Source organism: Microplitis demolitor, chromosome 2 (genome assembly GCF_026212275.2).
Source record: "Microplitis demolitor isolate Queensland-Clemson2020A chromosome 2, iyMicDemo2.1a, whole genome shotgun sequence".
NCBI lineage: Eukaryota > Metazoa > Arthropoda > Insecta > Hymenoptera > Braconidae > Microplitis > Microplitis demolitor.
The window spans coordinates 761,539-772,255 of NC_068546.1; the positions used below are offsets into that span (position 1 = coordinate 761,539).

Genomic DNA, 10,717 nt, shown 5'->3' on the forward strand with positions numbered 1-10,717 from the left:
CTCCCATGGAAGTGACCTCGCAAAGCGTTTAAACTCTTGGAAATGAGTGGCAGTTGTATTGCGGGTGCCGGCTTAAAGTTTATCCCCGGGGTCTTCCCGAGGGTTGGGCGCCACCCGACTGACGAAGAAGCCAGCGCCACTCCTTCGTGCCCGAAAGCTCTTGGGCCCGAGGAAATTCCCATCCCCTGAAGTCCAGGTCTCGAGAATCCGGGCCCATTAAGTCCGAGCTAACAAGAGCATCGGGGATTTACCATCCAGCGAATTGCTTTCGGAAATGAACATCGGAATGGTGGCTGGACTACTTTGCTGGATGTTCGCACGCCTTCAATCCTTTCGGAAGGGTTTGAACCCAAGGTTATTTTTTAAAAATGTAACGTTGCGAGTACATAATAATTTCTTACGACTGATTTGGACGAGAGTTTCTTTGGCGCTCATCTGGTGTCTGTTGATCCGAAGTTGAAGCCTAAAATGCTCGTCCAGATTCATGTGAGTGAGTGCGAGTGTGTTGGGCTGCGGTATATTTATGTATCCGTAGGAGTCGCGTCAGACGAGTCAGTCCCGGTACCGGGTAATGGGGGGTCAGAGGTCTTAGCCGCCAACGCGGAGGGGCCCGCGGGGCATGAAACGGGAGGGGGAAGAGGGGACTGAGGTTACAGAGGAGGACCATCGGAATCGGAGAGCATTGAGCACAAGGAGAGATGAGTGAGGAGAAAAGAGGAGGCGTATTGTGGATGAATATATACGTTATGTTGGATTTGTATGCCAGTACTCTGTGTATCCAGAGGAGATCTTTCGTGTGTAAGCTCATTCTTTAGCAAAGGGCTGTGAGAGGGGGTCGTTAAAAAGGGTGGGGTTGCTGTGCGATATGTGCCGAGGCACCGTGGGAACTTGTGTGGACCCACGCGCCCAACTTACCCCTTCTTCGCAAACGGCACATACCATACGGGCCCAACTGTGTGTGACTGCCTCTGGTGCTGTTCTGGGTTTTAACCTCTAAGACTGAGACGTTCTAGTGCTGGGCTCGGGTAAGGGATACTGGGCTCTGGCAAAGGGATCGCTTTAGATATATAGATATGCTACCCTCTTTTGGAGGTATTCTTCATTTATTTGCGGGCAAACGCTATCCGCGGGTAACCTTTCATTACTGAATTTTTTTAGTTCCCCTGTGTCCATTAGCGGCCCGACAGATTTATCAGCAAATTAAATAAATTTTTTTTACTTCGGCGCTTAACCGATTAAAGGAACCACATACATATTTTCAGATGATGACTGAATTCTTCGAGATTTTTAAATTGGTTTATTTTGCTTGCACCGACTTTTAGGATATCGATTTGTCGAAATTCAAGTCATGGGATATTAAATTTTTTGAAGATTTTCTATCAGCAGATGAATTTTTTTTTAGAAAAATCGATTTATCGATTTTGGAAATTCGAGTTTAAATTAATCGATACATCGACTTTTAGTGATTTCGATACATCGAACATGGAGTCAAATATCGATTTTTTTTAAAATATACCAAATTCGATATATCGATTTCACTATTTCGAGATCAATGAAATCGATACATCGACTTTTAGTGATTTCGATACATCGATACCGTGGAGTCAAATATCGATTTTTTTGAAAATATACCAAATTCGATATATCGATTTCACTATTTCGAGATCAATGAAATCGATACATCGACTTTTAGTGATTTCGATACATCGAATATGGAGTCAAATATCGATTTTTTTTTAAATATACCAAATTCGATATATCGATTTCACTATTTCGAGATCAATGAAATCGATACATCGACTTTTAGTGATTTCGATACATCGAATATGGAGTCAAATATCGATTTTTTTGAAAATATACCAAATTCGATATATCGATTTCACTATTTCGAGATCAATGAAATCGATACATCGACTTTTAGTGATTTCGATACATCGATACCGTGGAGTCAAATATCGATTTTTTTGAAAATATACCAAATTCGATATATCGATTTCACTATTTCGAGATCAATGAAATCGATACATCGACTTTTAGTGATTTCGATACATCGAATATGGAGTCAAATATCGATTTTTTTTTAAATATACCAAATTCGATATATCGATTTCACTATTTCGAGATCAATGAAATCGATACATCGACTTTTAGTGATTTCGATACATCGAATATGGAGTCAAATATCGATTTTTTTGAAAATATACCAAATTCGATATATCGATTTCACTATTTCGAGATCAATGAAATCGATACATCGACTTTTAGTGATTTCGATACATCGATACCGTGGAGTCAAATATCGATTTTTTTTTAAATATACCAAATTCGATATATCGATTTCACTATTTCGAGATCAATGAAATCGATACATCGACTTTTAGTGATTTCGATACATCGAACGTGGAGTCAAATATCGATTTTTTTTAAAATATACCAAATTCGATTAATCGATTTTCGAATTTTGAAGTCCAATAATTCGATACATCGATTCTCAGGGATTTCGATCTATCGAACATAGGATCGAATATCGATTTTTTCAAAAATTCACCAAATCCACTATAAATTTGATGTATCGACTTTTCACAATTTCCACATATCGATTGTACAAATTCGATATATCGAATTGAATAAAAATAACGAATGGGTTTAAAATTTTACAAAAACTAAGGTCAATATAAATAAAAGGTAATAAATAAAAAGTTAAATTTAAAAAATAGGATAAAGTGGTTGTCGATATATATTTTTTGGACTAGCTACCATTACTTAGTGGTCTCTCTGGTGGCAGTAATGTTATGTGTCGGATGATGCGCCCTGGTCTCTTTGGTGGTTGTTATGTTGAAGGAGAATAAGAATAACCAGAATAAGAGATGGGAGCCTCGAGATGAAATATGGCGCACGAACGAGGACGTCTTAACGCGCATGCCTATCTGCAGCTCTCACTCTCCGCCGCGTACTGAGTGAGTACGAGAAAAAAGACGGCATTGGGTTGGGGCTTTGGTGTGGGATGACGACGAGGACCACGACGACCAAGGGATCCCCCGCGGCTGAGCGCGTGCCTCCAGGGGCTTTTATTCATGGTGGGGACCTCGCAAGCAGTCACGAAAGGGATTCTCACACACTCACTCACTCACTTACTCCTTCCCTACTCGCTCACTTAAATGCAGGAAAATATTATCTCTTTTTCACCAGCAGACCGAATCCGACATCTTCAACGCCAATTAAACTATCCGCTTATTTATTTTTTTTTTTTTTTATTCACTCGTCAATTATTTCGTTCCACTCATGATTGATGGCCAATTGCTTTCTAATTGTTTTCTAATTTTTTTACCTTATAATTTAACTCCCAGGAATTCGAGCACTTTTAACGTGAAATAGTTAAACGTCTAACAGAGACAGGAATTTTTTAATCTCGTCTGTGAAAAAGAGCTCGAAATTTATTTTACTTGATTAGTGTTTTGGTAATTTTCGCCCCAGAGCCTGAGAATTTTTCAGTATTTCAAAAATAAAGATTTTTTTGTAATTTTGTTAATTTTTTCTTGGAAATTTTGCCGCTAAATATGAATTTTTTTAAATCGCGCCAAAATTCAAATTTTAAATTTTTTCGCGGGTAAAATTTATTCGCGCGTTAAATTTTCAGGAAATCTATTGTACATGTAGTGAAATTTTTCGTAGCAAAAAAAAAAATTGAAAAATAAAAAAAATTGATTTTTTTTATTATTTTGGAAACTCAAAATTTGGGCCTGTCTTCAAAATTTATATTTTTCAATAAAATTTTTAAAAAAACTCTCCTATATATAGTGAAATTTTCGGTTGCAAGAAAAATTATTGAACCAAATTCATTTTTTTGGTTCACAAATTTTGAAAATTTTCAGTGATTTTAGAAATTTCAATTTTTGACCTCAAATTTCCTAATTCTTCTTTATACTCTAATTTTCTCGGGGATAAGAATTAGAAGTCAAGACTGTCAGGAAAAGGGGGGGGGGGTAATTTGGGCCGTTTAAGGAAATAATGAATTTTTGTATCTAGAAATCCAGCGAATTTTCTTTTTTTTAATCCCATTAAAATTAAACCGAATTTACAGTTGCCATAAAAAAAAAATTTTTCCAAATTCTCAGTAACTAAAATTTCAAAAAAAGAAAAAAAAAAACATTATTTAACAGTAATGACTTATATAAAATTCAACACTTGGAGTCTACTGTCAAATTTTCAAAAAAAATTTTGTGAACTTGAAAGTAGAAAAATCTCAAGAGCCATAAGACAAAAAAAAATTTTTCAAAATTTTTTGACCGACCCATATTGCCCTCACTTACCCTATATACATAATTTTTTTTTCAAACGGCAACAAAAGTATGCCAAAGTAGTTTATAGTTTATCCGAAAGGCCAAAAGATGACCGCACCCGTCACGCCTACTCCTACATAACACTCCAGAGCAGTTTCGCACGGGCGCACAATTTTTTTTATCCTCATTTCTTATCTGCCCGCGGAGCAGAGCCCCCTAAAAAAAACTAAATAAATAAATAAGCCGTGAAAATAAATAAAATAACAACAAAGAGCGATAAAGATTCGGCTGTTAATTTATCAGAAAAGTTCCCACGATTTTTAAAAAATAACTTTAAGTACGCGGGTAAATTGGACAGCGGAGTGTGTCGTTTGTCCGATCGGTGGCAGCACCTGGCGGATTCCTTAGCGATCGATTGCGTGGGCGTAGGCTGATAATTTACATATTCAAATTGGCTCGATCGGTAATGGGGCAACTGCTGTTGATATAAAGGGGACATGTAATGTGTGATGTGTAATTAGTCGAACTGGTACAGACGAGTCTACTCTATACTAGACTAGAGACTAGACTAGGGTCTGGTCTATTTTTTGCCGATCAGGGAAAAGGGCTCCGGCAGACGGAGGGGGTGAGAAAGATATGGACTAGACACTAGACACTAGAGTTTAGTTTTACTAAATAATAGGTCGTAAATGTAGTGTAGCTACATTGTGAAGGAGTGTGGCGGGTGAATATACCGGTCGAAAAGACGTTTACCTAATTGCCGGTCACAAAAAATCCGTACCGCCCTAACCACAGGCTAACAATCGGCCCGTGGGTATTATGGGAACGAACAGGGTGTCTGTGTGTTTTATTTTTGTTATGTCTAGGTGAAAAAAAAATTGCGGTCATTGATTTCTGTCGTGGGGTAATATGGGTCGATAAATGATTTTTTTAAAAAAAATTTTGAAAGAAAAATTATTTGAGAATTTTGATGCTTATGGAAACTGAAAGTTTATGGGTTTTTTCGTTGTTGTTTAGAAGCACAAAATTGACGGTCATTGATTCCAGTTGCGGGGAAAATGGACTGAAAAATTAAAAAAAATGATTTTTTGAAAAAAAAGTTATTTAAGAATTTTTATTATAGGGAAGAATGGTCTATGGGTTTTTATATTTTTTATGTTTAGCTGAAGGACAAAATTGGTCTTGATTCCAGTTTTGGGGTAAAATGGGCCGGAAAATGATTTTTTTTTTAATTTTGAAAATAAAAATTATTTGAGAATTTTGATTCTTATGGAGACTGAGTTTATGGGTTTTATTTTTTTATCAAAAAAAAAAAATTATTTAAGAATTTTGATTATTATGGGAACTTATGGGTTTAATTTTTTTGTCTAGAAGAAAAACTTACGGTCATGGATCCAAAAAATTATTTTTTGAAAAATTATTTGAGAATTTTGATGCTTATGGAAACTGAAAGTTTATGGGTTTTATTTTTGTTGTTTAGAAAAAAAAAATTGACGGTCATCGATTCCAGTTGTGGGGTAAAGTGGGCCAGAAAATGATTTTTTAAAAAAAATTTTGAAAAAAAATTGTTTGAGAATTTTGATCATTATGGGAACTGGGAGTTTATGGGTTTTATTGTTGTTGTTTACAAAAAAATAATTGACTGTCATAGATTCCAGTTGTGGGGTAAGTTGGGCCGGAAAATGATTTTTAAAAAAAAATTTTGAAAAAAAAATTGTTTGAGAATTTTTATTATTATGGGAACTGGGAGTTTATGGGTTTTATTTTTGTTGTTTAGAAGAAAATAATTGACTGTCATAGATTCCAGTTGTGGGGTAAAATGGGTCAAGAAATTAAAAGAAAATAATTTGAGAATATTGAAAGTCAAATTTCGATAGAAGATCGAAATTTGGTTAAAAAAAAAATTAGGGGGAAACAATTAAAAGAAAAATGAGTTGTAGGCGTTAACGTTTGGCGCCGCGAGGTAGAGAAATTTATCTCAAGGATAATAAAAAAAAATAAATAAAATAAAGGACTGCATCAGTCAAGTATCTTAACTCCTGGAATTCGACCCCGTCTGTGGGACCGGTCTCGAGGTCGCGGCCGCTCGGTGACCCTATAGATAAGACCCACGCCCTAATAAGAGGGTACACATATGTTCCGCTCGAATCTCTGACCCAAAAAAATAAAATAAAATAAAAATAGACCCAACCTTAATTTCCTGCAGAGCACACGCGCAGTCTATGGTTAACATTTTACAACTTTTCGGCCTCAGCTAAGGGTGAAATTTTTTTTTTCTCAAATAAATGCCTCAGAAATTCCAGTCCTTACTCCCACGTTTCGATAATTGTCTCAATTTTTTTTTTTTAAACTTGAAAATATTATTTTTTATTGCCGAAACAATAAAAATAATAAATAGACTAGAGTAGAAAATAGTTACACTTTTATTGTTTCCTCCGACTGCAGACGGGACTCGAACCCATGACCTGGAAAAATTCAAACAAAAGATTCTGCTCCTGTTCCCTTAATATTTTAAGGGTAATAAAGACCTTAAATAACTTTATAAAAGGTTGTAAATTATACTTTTACAAGAAATATAATATTTTGTATCGGGATGACGATGGTTCCATAAATTATCGAAATTAGGCTGAAAAAAATTTCAACTACTGATATATATTAAAATAAATTCGAGTCATGTTTAAGTCTTTTATTTATATTTTATAACTTTATATATTTATAATTTAATTTTTTTATCGCTTATACGACTAGGATATAATTTATTATTTTTAGTGTATATAATTTTAAATATATATGTATATATTTATGTATATATACTTGCACTTAAACTACGGAGATACTTTTTTGGTATATTATGTCTTGTAATAAATTACAGTCTACATATTTTTTTTTTTAAATACAAAATTTTAAATTCGGTTTTTTTTTAATTTTTAAAAAAATTTCTGTTACTACGCAAGAAATTATTGAAATTTTTTTTAGATCAAAATTTGAATTTTTTTATTAAATTTTTTTATGCCAAATTTCAAAAATTTTATTTTTATGATTCTTTTAAAACATTTAGTCAATTTATTGAATTTTTAAAAAATCATTTTTCAAAAATTTTGATTCCGACTTTTGTATAAAAATTTTTCATAAAATTTTCATTTATATTTTTGATTCTTTGAAAAAATTTCAATAAAAAATCAAATGAAAAATTTTTTTTTAAAATTAAAATTTTTTTTTGTTTTTCCAAATTTTTATACGTGACCAATTTCAAAAATTTGAAATTTATTATTCCATTAAAAAATTTTATTTTAACTGAAATTTAAAAATTTTTAATTTTCTCCTTAAAAAAAAAAAACAAAAAAAAAATTTTCCTATAATTGAATTTCAAAAAAATAATTTTTCCAAATTTTGATTCCAATTCATATCAAAAAAATTTTTCCAGTAAAAAATTTAACATCGATTTTAAAAAATTACAAAAAAAAAAAACTTTAAATAAATAAATTAAATTTTTAAAAAAATTTTTCCTAAATTTTAATTTCCATTCATATGAAAAATTATAAGAAAATATTTTCCAAAAAAATTCCATTAAGTTAACCAGCAATTTTTTTTTTTTTTTTTTTTTTTTTAAATTCCCTAATTTAATAAAAATTGGTAACGACAAAAAGGTACTAAGTTTCTTTTTATTTAGTCTTTAAATAATTTATATTAATTTACTGATAAGAAAGACGTTATTTAAATGTGTAGACGAATCTTTATACATAAACCTCCCACGCACAATTAACTTAACTCACCCATAAACATAAAAACATCGATATAAACAGCTATCGTTATCGTATTTACACCTTATAGCTCTAAACCTCTACACCTCGACTTGACTCCACTTGGACTATACTCTATTCTACTCTGAATAAGTGGTAACGCAGTTAATTTTATCAACTAAAAGGTTTCCTCGGATAAGTAATGAACGAGCTAGTGACCACTGGCCTACTGGGTGGTCGACTTTTAGTCTTTTTAGTCCTGGACACTTTGGTTATTTACAAAAAAAATAAAAATCTAAAAGTACATCCAAGTTCCAGATCCAGGATCCAGGATCCAGGGTCTTAGGTCTGGATTTAAAAGTCTAGGTCAACTTAAAAAGTAAAAACTTCAACGTCTCATGATGTCTTCGATGCTGAACCCGAGTTTCGTGGGTTTCTTGAGGATCGCGTCGGTCCTTGAGGGCAAAGGAGATTGGGTGGACTGGGTGTCGATCCTCAAATCCTGGGGAACATCCGAGTGGGTGAGTAAGTGGGTCTTGAGATTGCTACGCTGGTTGAAAGTGCGCGAGCAGACTGGACACTTGTGCGGCGACTCTTCCATGTGAAGAATTTTGTGGACTGCTAGGGTTCGGCTTTGGCAGAATCCTTTTCCACACTCGTTACATTTGAATGGTTTTTCTTTACTATGAATGTATCTGAAATAATATTTTATCAATTTATTAATTCATTTTTTATTTTATTAATTTATTTTTACGTTTTTTAAATCAACAATTTGATGTCAATTGTAAAAAATGTAAAAAAACTTTAATTGACCTCATTTTTTTAATCAACAAATGAAACTGACGTCACTTTTTTTTTAATAAAAAATTGAAATTGACCTCCATTTATTTTTTAAGTAACAGTTGAAATTGACTTCATTTTTTTAGACAATTTAAATTGACCTCAATTTATTTTTTAAATAAACAATTAAAATTGACCTCAATTTCTTTTATTAATAAATAATCGAAATTGACCTCAATTTGTTTTTTACATAAAATATTAAAATTGACGTCAAATTAATTTCTCAATAAATAATTATTTAAAAAAAAATTTGAACAGTTCTAATTGACATCCAATTTTATTTTAAATTCTTAATCGAAATTTAACCGCGAAAAATTTATCTCTCAAACCTCAATTCTAATCTCATCATAAAACAATAAAAATTTTATTATTTTAAACGTCACTTAACTAAATGATCAATCTTTAATTTTAAAAAAATTCCTTTAAAAAAAAAAATTCTAAATAAACTTACCGATGATCTCTAAGATGATCCTGTCTCCTAAAAGCCTTTCCACAAATATCACAAGAATACGGTCTTTCATCGGTGTGAGTTCTCTCATGTATAAGTAAATTATAACTTTTAGTGAATTGTCTATTGCAAAATTTACAAATAAATTGTTTTTTGGGACGCTGACCAGGAAGCCGCCGAGTGAGGAACGAGGCCGGGGGTATCGGAAGCCCAGGCTGACCCGTGTGGATCTGATGCCCCGGATGCCCAGGGTGACTTGGGTGTGTCGGGTGTCCATGGGGGTAACCTCGAGCTGCGATCAATGCAGCCCCGCGGACCCAGTGGTCCAAAAAGGCAGCATTGAATCCCGGCAAGTGGGCGCCCGGGTACATGTGTCCCATTCTCGAGCCAATCCATCGTCCCAATCCTGGATTAAGTGACGGTGGCGTATGTGGAGGCGTCAAAGGCTCCATCTTAACAGTCTCCATCATTTTAATTCACTGATCAAATAAATATATCGTATATATATGGTATCACTTCACGCAATCGATTGATTTATTGAATTGTCTATCAATTTTTTTTAACCACTTTATGATAATTTGATAACAAATTTAAATATTTAAATAAAACGATAAGACAAGACCTCACTGTTCAAGCTTCTAGACGTTACTGAGGTTTCAGTAAGCAGTAGAACCTGAGGTAGGATAAGTTGCCTTGGCTGATTCCGAGCCAGAGCTCCTCCTGTTTCAAGAGTTCGAGCTGCCGGTTGGGCGCCAGTCTACTGCTGGGGCGTGGCTTCTGCTCCCGAGGTTTCGTTAGCCCCTTAGGCGTCGCGACGCTACCTAACCACCCAACTTACAACTCCCAGCTCTCGGAACTTCTCTACTCTTATCTGCTCTGGCAACAGAGATATAATACCAGCTCTACATTTACTGACTCTGAAGTCTGTCACGTTATTTGTCTGTCTGTGTGCTATGTCTGTGAGCTCTGTCTTCATTTTTAGGCTCCCACGCGTCTGCATCAGCTAAGTTTTTTATGTTTTTATTCAAATGTCAAAGCAGATCTTTTATTCCAGTCATAGATTTTAAGCTGGAACTGGCCATCAACTTGGTCCAGGATTTCCGGTCGTACTGTTGAGTTCAGGCAAAAATGATTATAACATTTTTTGTAGGAAATTTTATTCTCTACAAAAAAGTATTGATTCATTTTTTTTGTATCTGTGATTTTTTTGACAGAATTTCAATTTGAAGCTCCGTAGTCGGAAATCATCTTGCCGAAATAGTCTGCGGTCTTAAAATTTTTTTAAAATTTTAAATACTGGATTTTATGAAAAAATAAAAGAGACCTTTTTTGTAGGAAATTAAATTCTCTACAAAAATTGACTAATTAATTTTTTCCGTATCTTTGATACTTTAGCTATAATTTGACTT

At 33.7% G+C, this 10,717-nt stretch overlaps 1 protein-coding gene across 1 annotated transcript; it reads right to left on the reverse strand.

Moving 5' to 3' along the window:
- Positions 1-7,891: 7,891 nt before the first annotated feature.
- LOC103578425 (protein odd-skipped) lies at positions 7,892-10,002 on the reverse strand. The gene is made up of 3 exons (XM_008559523.3): positions 9,931-10,002; positions 9,312-9,787; positions 7,892-8,715 (listed from the first exon to the last, which is right to left on the reverse strand). Exons 2-3 carry the CDS (start codon positions 9,776-9,778, stop codon positions 8,409-8,411), a joined length of 774 nt encoding a protein of 257 aa, XP_008557745.1. The 5' UTR covers positions 9,779-9,787; positions 9,931-10,002; the 3' UTR covers positions 7,892-8,408.
- Positions 10,003-10,717: the final 715 nt, after the last annotated feature.